At 45.6% G+C, this 12,968-nt stretch overlaps 1 protein-coding gene across 1 annotated transcript in view; it reads right to left on the bottom strand.

Annotated features, from left to right (window-relative positions):
- C2H1orf198 (chromosome 2 C1orf198 homolog) overlaps nucleotides 1-998 on the bottom strand; it is a 33,811-nt gene extending 32,813 nt beyond the window's left edge. Inside the window, exon 1 of the mRNA XM_070492961.1 lies at nucleotides 603-998. Within this exon, the coding sequence (XP_070349062.1) occupies nucleotides 603-944 (342 nt within the window). The 5' untranslated portion in view covers nucleotides 945-998. The remainder of the gene's footprint in view (nucleotides 1-602) is intronic.
- Between the last annotated feature and the right edge of the window lie 11,970 nt (nucleotides 999-12,968).

Genomic DNA, 12,968 nt, shown 5'->3' with positions numbered 1-12,968 from the left:
CTTAGGGCTTTGGGTTTCACCTCCGAATCCTGGAAGGCACCTCTTCCTTGTTGACATCTTGCTTGGCAATTTCACTTTCCCCATACAGCTCATCACAAATATTAATATTAATATGTATATTTTGCTGAATTCCCGCCCTGGCAGACATGGGGTGGGTATTATTATCCTCCGTTTACACCGGGAGGGAACTGAGGCTCTAAGAGGTTGTCACTCACGGCCATTCAGCTAAGTGGCAAAGTGGATTAGAACCCAGGCTTGTTTGGCTTAAAATGCCTTGCTGTTGCCTCGCTTAAGAACAGCTGTCTTCAGCTCTGGGAGAAGTCTCTGGATCCGGTGCGGCCCAGCGGAGCAGATTTAGATTGAGGGTCTTTTAAAGATCTCCTCCTCTCGGCGATTCTCAACAAACTCCCTCTGGGGAGCCCCCACCCCCCGACCTTCGGCTCTGGGATGCCCCTTCCACCCACTCCCATTCCTGCGCCTTCTCCTTTCCAGCCCCTACCACCGCGACCCTTTGGGGTTACATGCCCGCAGGTGCCCACCCGGTTGGGGACGCATCGGGGCGCGGGGAGGGGCTCACGGTCCCCGGCCCGGCCCTCACCTACCTCGTCCCCGAAGCGCACCACCTTCTGGCCCGTGGGCCCGCGCAAGCCGGGGAAGCGCGCGAGCTCCTCGGAGTCCCCGGAGTCCCCGGGGTCGCGGGGTGCCGGGGCGCTCGGCCCCACCAGGCACCGGTCGATGATCTCGTCCTGCTGGGCGGGCGGCAGCCGCGCCCACTCGGGCCCGTACTTCTCGCGGATCTTCTCCTTGTCCTGCATGATCTTCCTGGCCATGGGGCTGAGCGACGAGAAGTAGGTGAAGCGCTTCCGCTCTCGGTCGTCCAGAGGCCGATTCCCGCTCATGACGGCCGAGCGCGAGGCCGCGATCGCCGCCGCCATGGACGCCATGCCCGGCCTGCCCGCCGCTCCCCACCCCGCGCCTCGCCCGCCCCGACCGCCCGGAGCCCCTCCCCCGCCCTCGCCCCGCCCCGCCGCGGGAGGCCCGCCCCCTGCCCCACCCCTTCCCACCCCCGAGACGGGGGCTCTTTCGTCCCCGGAGCCCCGCCCCCTGTGCCTGCCCACCTCGGTAACCCGGCGCCCCGCTGCTCCCGGGAGCCCCGCCCCCCGTGCCCCTATCCCGGGAAGTCTGCACCCCGGGCCCGCCCCATCCCGGGAACCCCGTTCCCCTCTGACCCTGGGATCACGCACTCTGCGCCCCACTGTCCCCGGGATCCCCGTTCTCTGCGCCCCCCTACCTCCGGGATCCCCCCCCCGGCCCCGCCTCCCGGGAGCCCCGCCTCCCGCGTACGCCCAACCTCGGGAACCCGGCCCTCCGCGCCTCGCTTCTTGCGACCCCTTGCGGCTCCCGGCGTCCTCCCGATCCGCCCCATGGGTTCCTGCGGTACCCTCACTTTTCGGGGCCCCCTTTGGCCGGTTCACGAGGTGGCTGGCGCTTCCCCAAGTTCGCGCCCGGCGGTCTGATAGGATTGCTGGCGGTGACGGCCATAGTGCCACGTGGTCACTTGTTTGACAAAGGAAACTTTTCTCCTAATGTGCCTAAGAAAGCCCCGCATTTCAGGACCGCCGCCGCCTCCTTCCCACCCTGTGCTTTTTCCCTGCTGAGCCATCTTCTTCGCTATCTTTGAGCCGTCCCAAGACACTGGGCCGGGGGCCTGGCGCCCTGAGCTGACGGAGAAGAGGTGGGCACAGGGCAGCGAGGAGGCCCAAGGGGCCACCTGGAGAGACTGGACTAGTCGGGCACAAACTGTTAAAGTTAGTTCCCGCTCCTCCTAAAGAGACAGGACGAAGATGAAGTACCGGGTAGCTCATCCTGCCTTTATCTCATCAAGGGTGCTGGGAACACCCTTGGCAGGGCAGGTAGCAGGGCTGGCAGCCGGCGCACCTGTACCGCGTTTTGCCACTGCACCTGAGGAGGTTTTCCCCTAGCGGCCACGTGTCCTTTCCTTTCTCAGAGGCCACAAACAAGATGACAAGATTTATTTTGGAATCTCAGAACTCACAAGAACTGTCAGCATGTCTATGTTTGCAAACAAACTGAAGAGGGGTGGGAAATTTTCATAGTCAGGCAGAGAAGTGACACCCCAACAGTGGGGGCCCGATATGTCATTTTGAAGTGTGTCCCAGACCACAAAAATTAAAATAGAAATTAAAAGAACCTTTATCTGCTTTGCCATCTGGCTGATTTGAACCAGACTGTAACAGGTCTCGGAGGAGAACTAAGTAACCACGCTTAAAACAAGAAACTGCGTTTCAGCTGTTACTTAAGGTATTTACCTCTGGAGTAACACTTCGATAATTCTGTAACACAATCAGGGAAATAACTTGCAAAGTTCCGTTTTAAATGTGAGATGGCCTAATCATTTTCTGGCCCAGAAATGCTAAGAAAATATTTTTGGAATGTCATGAATGTGACAAGCTCTACAATAAAAGATAACGCTATCGACAGTGTTAGCAGCATAATATACTGAAGCAGTGGGAAAAGCCACCATCTGACAGCCTGGGTTGCACAGTATGTGACGGACTGCTTGTGAAGACACCAGGTTGAGAACAGCTTTTGAAATTATTCTTCTCTAAGTCTGTGCTATATAGGATCAGTACACTAACCTGAATCCCACTAATTTCTCCCCTCTAATCTCTGTTTAATAATGTGGGTGATGTTTAAAGATTTGTTCTTGAAATTTAATTAACAGTCTTGGAGCTTGCTTTGAAATTCACATAGGAAGGGTTCTGTACTATTAGAAATTTGGTCACATGTGGTTTTCAAAGCAGTTGCAAAAATAAATGTTGCTTTCAATAAAGCAAACCCAATTAAGTGTTTCGGATCAAATATAATTTATTGCCAGAGAAGTCATAATATAAATATGATGTGAGATAATTCAGGGCCATCAGCCCAAGTATGTGAAGTCCATGATCTGGATGATAAGGAGTAACTAAAAGAAAATTTCTTCCAGATTATGAGAAGACACCGGGGAATTAAATGGCTCTGACAGATGACTTGGCTGAAATTGGAGGGGGGGGATATGCATATGAATATTCACTCACTCCAGGGAAGAAAGAAAAATAGCCAAACTCCAAATACATAATAAAATAAAATAGGGGGATGGCTCTAGCGCTAAGCATCTTCTTAAGCAAGAATTTGGATGGAGCAGTCTACTTTGTCCTTCTTGTTGGAGTTGGGTTAGCCGGTCGACTCTGCTCACAAAATGCAGAGACTAGCACGTGGCCCCTGACTCTCTGAAATGCTTTAAAACCTTGCAGTGGTCCAAAGGGCATTCCTTTATTCCACATTTGACTGAGTCATTTGCTACTTCACGTTAAGCACGACGGGGAGAGGAGAAAGGGGTATGAGACAGAATTCGGGGGTATTTTTCCTAGATCTCCTGGCGATGGGCAGTCCATATACATGCATGATTAGCTCTTCAGGACCCGAAGGTGGTGGAAGTTCCTCAAATGCTTTTCTTAGAATCAGGGAGACACAGCAACGAGAGCTTTAAGTAAGGATGAAACTGTCTCTGGGGTCTTGAACTGTGGAGCTCTTCCTTTGCAAGTGCCACTTCGGTCACTTTTCTCAGAAGTGTTCCTAAGTCCCCACCAGAATGTAAACTCTACAGTAGGGAGAACCTTATGTGTCTTGTTTACTGCTGGGAACAAGAATGTCTGATTCAGAGTAAGTGCTCAGTGACAGTTTGTTGAATGAATTATGAATACATGCATGCATGCATGAATGAATGAGTGCATATTACATAGTTTGCATTATTATCCCCTCTTTACAGATAAGGATGTCAAGCCATCAAAGGAAAGCACTCACCTGAGATTATCCCCCATCACCCCTCATAGTCTGTGATGGAATTGAGATTGACAGAAGAGAGTTCTCTTTCCCTTTTGTTAAAAATCTCCAACACGAGATTAATATGTCTAAGATTAATTACTGGGTTATTAATAATAAACTGAGTTCATGGCTATAATTTATTAGAGCTTCTAGGTTACTCAGTGGTGAAACACAGCCCTGATTTGTTCAGTATAATATTTGAACACCCAGATGATGACCAGTATTTCCAACATCTTGGCTAACAGTCGCTGCCCTGGGTCAACCCTATTTAAGAAAATCTATTGAGAGAGACATGAACAGCAAGGCCATCCCCCATGGTTGAAGGTTACCCTGGGGGGACCTCTGGGAGACCTGGGGACTGACAGGATTCAACGGCTTTGGAAAAAAGCCTAGAAGCAATAAAATGGGGGGCACTTGAAGTGGGGCACTGTCATTGTGCGCCTGCCCGCCACAGAAATGGGCCAAGGGCATGAAGCATGGCTCGCACAAAGCTTCTGCTATATACCTGTCTAAGCCTCAGTTTCTTCAGCTTTAAGATGGAGCTAACAGTATCAACCTTCTAGGGCAGGGTATCAAATGAAAGAGAGAGGGTGACACATGAAAGACCCTCCCTCAATCCACGCTAGTGAGCCAGCGTCTCGGACTTCACGTCCACTTGTCACCACATGTGCTGTATTTGTCCTGTTGACCTAAAGGGAAGGCCCCTTGGTCCCTATGGCTATTTCAGGACTTTGATCTTCTTAGTTGAAGGTAAGGGCAGGGCCCCTTTCTTCTCTTTCTGTCGCCCATCCCAAAGTTCCTACTGCACAGCCAAATGTCAGGTAAGCTCTTAGTACAAATGTCTGTTGAATGCATTTGTTGTCCCAAACAATTTGTGAACTCACTCCCCTAATGAAGATACCCTGCAAGATAATGGGAAACCACAGGGCAAGTGTTCCAGTCCTGCTTCCAAGAGCCGAGTGACCAGTTTTGATGTTTTGTGAGCCAGTTGCTGAAACTAATGGTGAAATTCCAGGCACTGTGGCAAACGGATGACAGTTTGGGGAAGGGAGCCTTTTGGTGACATGGCAGGACAGTCTCCCGGTAGATAAAGCCAGCCTTCCTTACAGATACACTCAGCTTGGATGCAGGCAGGCTCCCTGAGGACGATGATTCATTCTTACATCTGTTACTGCTTATTCCAGATGCTGCCCTGAAACAAGACTATTCTCTGCGTTTCGCTCCCACACCCGGAAAGAATGGGCGATGGACAAGGATGAAGCTGGTTTATTTGGAAGACTGGTATACAGTGTGCTTGGAGGGCAGGGTTCATGACCAAGACAAAGGGGCAGGAGGCACAAAAGGAAAGACGTGATTTTACGAATCTACTGTTGGCAGAAATTGTGCTTTGAATATTCTGAGGGGTTGAGTTATTTTTCAATTGTAAGGAGAGCTTTCACTGAGACAACCACGGTCTGTCACAAAGTCCAGGCAGGTGAGTTACTTCTTCTGCCTTCAGGAACAGAATCATCTTCTCTGGGCAAAACCACATGACCCACACGAGGCTCAAAACTGGGCCCTTCTCTCCACTGACATCATACCTTTGGTAGCAAAGATAATTGGCTTAGCTGCTCCGTGAAAAATGCTAAAAGGTTGCATCAACAACAGAAATCTTCTACCTGTCTGGATCTTTACATTTAGAAAGGCCTCTGAGATTTTCAGTCCTCTGTAAGAATATAAATAAGTCTAGAAGCAATTGTTCATCCTTTTTTCCCTCCACCGGACACCCCCACCTCATTATCTCGAAATATAAAAATCCCATCCTTAAGACCTAGCTCCAATGCCTCCTCCTCCATGAAGTCCTCATGATCGCTCACACCCAAAAGAAGATAGGTAGGCACAAGAGAGACAGTTCACCCCTTTGTAGTTTGATCTCGGATAGACTTCGGTGTCCTGGGAAGAACGATGCCAACATTTTTGGCATTATACATGTGTGTTACAGACTGCATGTTGTGTCCCCTTCAAATTCATGTGCTGAAGCCCTGATTCCCAGCGTGCTGGTATTAGGAGGTGGGGCCTTTGGGAGGGGGTTAGGTCATGAGGGTGGAGCCCCCATGAATGGGATAGTGCCCTTTAAGAAGAGCCAAGATAGCTTGTCTCTCTCTTTGCTCTCCACCAGCTGAGGACAAAATGAGATGGCAGCCACCTGCAGGCTCCACCAGACACTGGATCTGCTGGCTCCTGGATCTTGGACTTCCCAGTCTCCAGAACTGTGAGAAACATTTGTTGTTTAAGCTGCCCACCTATGGTATTATTGTTACAGAAACCTGAACTGACTGAGACAGTGTGGAAGTGGCTTCAAATTTATATAAAATCTTTGGTTTAATAAGAGTGTATAAATGTAGTTAGAGAGAATGAGGGAGATGAGGATGGCTAATGGGGAGGATGGTATAACAGTGTGGCAATGATTTATTGATTGAGAATTCCTCTCTCTCTTCTTCTAAACTATCTGTTCTCGACTTCTAAACACCCCCAGATGTGGAACGCATTTTTCTCTCTTCTGTTCTTCTCTTCAGGCTGCCCTGACATTTGTTAAATGGGCTCCTGGCTCTTGGTTTGTGAATGTCACCACTTTGACATCTGCAGATAGTCATCCCAGCTGCCCTGGGGGGTTTAGTGGAATCCGCCAGAGCTCTCTGCTTGACAGGAGACGTGAGTCTGTTTGTTCCTTTACCTCTTTCATCATTAGCCAGAGCTCAGGGACTTGGTTAAAACTATGCAATTTAAAAAAGACTGACTTTGAGGGGGCAGCCTAGTGGTGCAGCGGTTAAGTTCGCACATTCCTCTTCTTGGAGGCCCGGGGTTCGCCGGTTGGGATCCTAGGTGCAGACATGGCACCGCTTGGCAAAAAGTCATGCTGTGGCAGGCGTCCCATGTATAAAGGAGAGGAAGATGGGCATGGATGTTAGTTCAGGGCCAGTCTTCCTCAGCAAAAAGAGGAGGATTGGCAGTAGTTAGCTCAGGGCTAATCTTCCTCAAAGAAAAAAAAAAAAAAGACTGACTTTGGGAATCGTATTTTCACTCTACTGCCCCTGCTTGGATTTAATCTATGTCCTTAGCTCCTTTAACCTGAAATACCATTAATATACCAAGATGCTACGAAGAATGGAAAAGAATGTGGAAAAATGAAAACCGTTGTCTGCTAAGTTTCTGGGATTATATGTTATTTTTCAACTTCTGTGAAATTGAAGTTTCACAGAATGTCTGTGAAAAATGGAATTCTCCTCACCCTTCAAGGTCCAACACATTCATCACCTTTCCTGAGGAGCCGTCTCCCAGCTATCCACTTCAGGCAGAAATAATTAGGTCCTTTTGGTTTTCCCATAGCTCTTTTTATGTTGTTCTGTTATAGTCATCATCATTTTGTCTTATTGTTTATATCTTCCTTCTGAATCAAGCCTGAGATCAAGCAATCCAGACTAGGGAAGCAAGAAAGAGACCCAGCAAGAGAGTGGATAGAAGAGAGCAGAAGCCAGCGCAATGCCACATGGAAAGAACAGAGAAGGTATCAAATCAGAGGCTAAGAGAGAAACGAGAGACCAACTGCACACGATGCCAGAGCACCATCTAGCACCAGTAGATCTGGGAGTGAGTGACAGCATTTGGACTCTGACTTGCACTGATGGTGGCCGGTGGGAAAGGCTTCTTGGAGCCCTCCCTGGTCTTCCAGAATCTCTGGCCTCATGGTGTTGGGGAAAAGAATGAGGCCTGACACACTAATCTCTCCTGAGATTTGATCACACACTTTCTAATTCATCTTGATACTTTTTCTGACTTTCCCATTTCTGATCACATCTCTAACACTCTAGTAAAATCTGTATCAAAACCTCTTATCAAATGCTCCCATCAATGGTTTCGTTCTCTTTTTGAACCTTAAGTGCTAAGTAATGGGAGAAGGGTCCACCTAATGCAACTTCTCCATTAGTGCTTATCACCTGAGAAATTCCCTCTGCATGTTTTTCTGTCCTCAATGCTCTCACTTCACTGTAAAAAGGGAAAAACCGGTGGCTCATATGGAACTATGTGATTGTCATTTTCCCCCATATATGTTTCTCTTTCTGGTTTGTCCACATTTTTCAATCATACCTATTACTAGAATTGTTATTCCCAAATTGCATGCAATGTTTAAATTATGCATCAATACTAAAGACACAGCTTTTTAAGATGTTTAAAAACCTGATTTCTAAAATAAGGTGACTTCAGGCCAGGACCTTTTTTCAAAATCTTGACTTTAAAAGAAGCATTTAAATAGAACATTACAAAATTTGAAAGCAGTTATTTCCCCAAACTATTCCTAAAAAGAGCCACTTACTTTTTTAGCTAAACTTTATTGCATTTATTTATATCATTTTAGAAACTAAAAAATATCCGATTCAGGATATAAATTGAGTTTATTTTTTCATTTCCATCTCAGGTAATTTTATGCATTTAATTTGTCAACTAATTTTAAAAATTCACTTTGATCATAAAAGTAATAAAGGTCAACATAAAAATATTTGAAAAATAGAGACAACACACACACAGCATATAATTATGTGAACATTCTATTTTGTACTCTAATCCTTTCTCCATGCATATGTATACATAATAAAAACAATGGTAAAACTGTTTTCATCATATAATAAAGCTATTTTGTTGTATAATAAAAAAATGTTATTCTGTAATTTTCCCCTTTCATTCAAAAATATTATGAATGTATTTCTAATTTTGTTAAATATTCTGAAAGATGATTTTAGTAGTCTTATACTGTTCCAAAATAAGGGAATTACATAATTTATTCAACCAAACCCATATGTTGGGACTTTTACAAATTCCGGAAGGGAGGTCCCTAGTAAAATTCACTTTTCTTGAAACCATCTCTCTCTCTCTGCCAGTGGGTAGGCTGGGGTTTTGCGTCTGTGACCGTGTCCCCCTGGCGAGGCGGCAGGGCCAATCAGAGCACTCTGCTTAGGAACTTGAATCTGAGACTGAGAGACAGGCCAGAGGATCTGTGGGCAACAGAGGCTGACAGGGAGAGAATCCCATTCTTTCAAAACATGATTTTGAGGGAGAGAACACAAACATCTTGGCTTCTCTTTAGCCATCCCCCTACTTTCCCAGTCCTTTCCTGAAGCCTGGCTGTAGGAAGCACAAGGATGGGAGTGTGTCCTTGTAGGAAATTCTCCTAAGTTAGCTTGAACAGGTTTCTATTTCTTGCCACGAAAAGGGTTCTACCTAATGATAAAGGAGTAAACGTTTTTAAGGATTTTGATACATATTGCAAAGCTTTCCTCCAGAAGAGTAGGGTCTACATTGTAACTTTCTTGAATTTCTGTACAGAGGATCTTTACTAGATATAGTTCTTGGTAGGAAGCAAGTCCATAGTGTAATATTAAGTGCTACCAAAGGGAAAGAACCAAGCACATCCATTTGCAAGGTATCAACAGAGCCTTAATGTGCACTTACAGGGTGCATGCCGTAATCATAGTTGGCGTGCGTAGGCACAGGACCCAGAGTACAAGTGGAATTTTCCTTCTGAGAGGCTGAGGCTAGGGTAATTTTCCCAACTGATTTGAAACAGAGAACTATTCCTGTAAATTGCAGTAATCGAAGCCCATTTGCAAAGAGGCAGAGGACTTAGAATCTGTTGCTGTCATCTGAGCTCATTTTAGCAACTAAATGTTAAATCCTCATTTCCTGGTAAGGGGGTCTCTGCAGAGAAGGACTGAGACATATAAATAAAGCTGCGGCAGGTTTCTGCAGAGCTTCTTCTGAGGGTCTCGTAGCCACACCCACAGGATGGATTACAGATGTTATTACCCCATTGTTCCTGAGGCGTCATCCTCAAACCTTCCATGACTTGCTCTCTGTTAACTTGCCATCTCACTTCTCATGATTTCCAACGAGCTGTTTGGTTAGTAGCTGGGCATTCTGGCAAAGTAAAGAAAGATAAGGGAAAAAACTCCACCGACCTAATTAGGGTCTGGCTGGACCAAACAACTCAGGCTCCTTTCCTGTGTTCCTTTTAAAAGGAGAAGTTCCTCTGAAGCTCTTTAGCTTCTCAGGTATCTGACAAGTGACACCTGGCAAGAACCACGCCCATTTTACAAACATGGAATCTCACTGTTGCCCAAAGTTGGTGGATGCCTTTTCTCCAGGCATTAAAACTAGCTTATGCATAATGCTCCAACAGCAAATTAATGAAGTAAATTGAGATCAAAAGTGGCTGTCAGGCATGGACTGAATCATTTGTCTGCGCTCGAGAGAAGAGCTCCCCTTTGCTCTGCAGGGAACCTCACTACCAAGCCATTTTCAAAGAAGCATTTCAGATGTCAGCGTCTTGTGGCACTTCTCACCCTCTGGCATAGCTCTTCTCTCACTTGGTCATAATTACTGATTTCCTTCCGAGACAATTGTGGAACTTGGTAAAGACGCAGGCTCTGGATCAGACTGCCCAGGTTCAAGTCTCAGCTCCACCAACTACTGCCTGTGTGATCTTAGGGAAGTTTCTTCTGTTCTCTTCTTCCATTTTTCCACAGGTGCCATCTTATTTCCCACTCTACACGTCTCACATGAGGACTAAATGAGACAGTATAAGTGTGTGCTTAGCACAGAGCCTGGTAAATAGTAAATGCTCAACAACGCTGAGCTGTTATATTATTTGCTTGCCTATTTCCTTAGCTCAGCTATGAGCGAGCAGAAACTGTGTCTTTTTCATTTTTGTTGCCTAGCAGTTAGCTCTATGCCTGGCTCTTATGGTGGGCTCTCAGTGAATATTTGTTGGCTGGATGGATTGATGAATGAATGAATGAGCTAGAGACAGACAAGTTTTTGTAAGCAGTGTTCTATGTCCCATCTTGTTTCTTTTTCTTGTATTGGAAAGACACTTGTAACACTGAGAAAGGAGTATGGAGAAAGGTTTTCATGGCATAAGCTCTTCCTCATCTCTGTTGGGTAGACATCATGACCCTTGTCTACTATGTGATGGTCTGAGAACCATCTTTTTGCCATAGCCATCAACGTTTTTCCCTAGACAAAATAAACTATCTACGTTTATGATCAAGAAAGTAGAAACTGTTAGTGAACTATAGGGTTTAAGTTACCTCATTGAAAGCATAGTTCTACAGGATCAGTTTCCTAATGATGCAATTGTTATGAATACAGCCATAAGCAAAAATAGTAGAGAAACATACAGTAGTGTAGTAAAAATATGGAGATGCATGGGCCATATGATCTCAAAACTTAGGGTTAAGGTTACCTCTTGGGGATGGCAAGGGCTGCTGATGAGATTGGGGGGCAGTACTTGGAGAGCTTCAACTGTATTGGGGATGTTTTCTAAGCCAGGTGGTGAGCAACTAGGTGTTTGTGTATCATTTTTTATACTCCCTGTGAGTGTCAAAGGTTTCTTAATAAATCGAAAGCCATAGCCAAAGATCATGAACAGTTTGAAAAAGAAATACAAATGGCCAATAAATACATGAAGAGATGTTGAAGTTGAGGGGGTGGGACCAGTGATGGCAGGTGGAATCTGTGACCAGATAGTACCACAAATGTACCAGCAGAAGATCAGTTCATCAAACACCATGAAGAAGTACAGTAACACTGCAGAACAGTAAGAAAATGACAACTCTCCAGAAACCAAACCTGAGGCTACAGATTACAATCTAAATGATGGAGAATTCAAAATAGCTGTCATAAGGAAACTCAGTGAGTTATCAGAAAACAAAGACAAACAGTTCAATGAGCTCAGGAATAAAATTAATGAGCAGAAGAGATACTTCACCAAAGAGACTGAAGCCCTTGAAAAAACCATATGGAAATTCTGGATATGAAGAACAGAATTACTGAGATAAAAAATAATGGAGAAATCATAAAAAATAGAGCAGAACTTATGGAGGAGAGAATTAATGAGCTCAAAGATAGAAATCTAGAAATGCTTCAGGTGGAGGAGAGAGAACTAAGATTTTTAAAAAACAAAGAAATTCTTGGAGAAATATCTGACAATTAGGTAAAGTTGAGAGGGCAGAAAGAAGAGGGAGGGAGGGAAAGAGATCAAGATCAAGCAGAAAGAAATCCTAGAAAGAGATGATGGCCCTACTGACAGGAGGAAGCAGCTCCGCAGCAATAGTTCTCTCTTCTTTGTGCTTCTGGGGGGGTCAAGGGGTACAAGGCGATGAGTAGACCCACACACTTGCCCCCAACTCTGGACATTAAGGACAGAGTCAGGGATTTGAAAGGCTTTCCTGAGAGTGCTTCTGAGTTTTGCTTGTCTACTTTGAGGGGGGAGAAAAAAAGGAAAGTTTAGACTGTGAAATTACCTCTGACCCTTATGCCCAACACAGCCTAGTTTAAGGAAAGTAGGAGCCAGAACTGTATTATTCAACTGGCCAGTTTTCCTGCGGTTGGTTTCTCCTACATCTGCCACGTGGGATTCAAAAGGCTGTTTGGTAAAGGTCTTTATCAGTGTAAAAGTCCCTGTGGTATACCAAATGCATATAAAAAGGAGAAGCTATTTTAAATTAGATCTAATTTTTCTGAAATAATGTTCTCAAATTAGCTAATTAATTAGAGATGGTCTAACAATTTGTAGCTGGCTCACTATACAACAAATAAAAATTTCAGTGCTGGAAGAAACACTGTGGATTAGTTTCACACTTTCATTTTCCACATAAATTAAGGCCGGAGAGATGAAGTGGCTTGTTTGATGGTGGGTGGCCGGGCTGGTTTTGGAACCCAGGTCTCCTGACTGAATACTTTGCAGCAGTTCATGTGCCTTCCTCGGTTCCAGACCAGTCTCAGGGGATTCTTGACTATAGAATGTCGCAGGTCCTCTGCCACTTGAGGACATTCTAGTGTTCCCACGTGTGGCACAAGCACATTCCGCTCTGTTCTCCTGACTACATGCACCCGAGACACCTACTCCAAGACTGACCTCGGGGATGAAGTGGCCCAATTTCATTGTTGGAAAGGCATCCTGCATGTGATTCTCCTAAGTCAGCAATCATCTGTGCAATGAGGAACTTCTTAGCTTCGGATGTAGCTAATAAAAATAAGAGGTATATTCC

This window comes from Equus asinus, chromosome 2 (genome assembly GCF_041296235.1).
Source record: "Equus asinus isolate D_3611 breed Donkey chromosome 2, EquAss-T2T_v2, whole genome shotgun sequence".
NCBI lineage: Eukaryota > Metazoa > Chordata > Mammalia > Perissodactyla > Equidae > Equus > Equus asinus.
The sequence above is the reverse complement of the archived record's forward strand: the minus strand, read 5'-3'. Positions and strand labels throughout refer to the sequence as shown.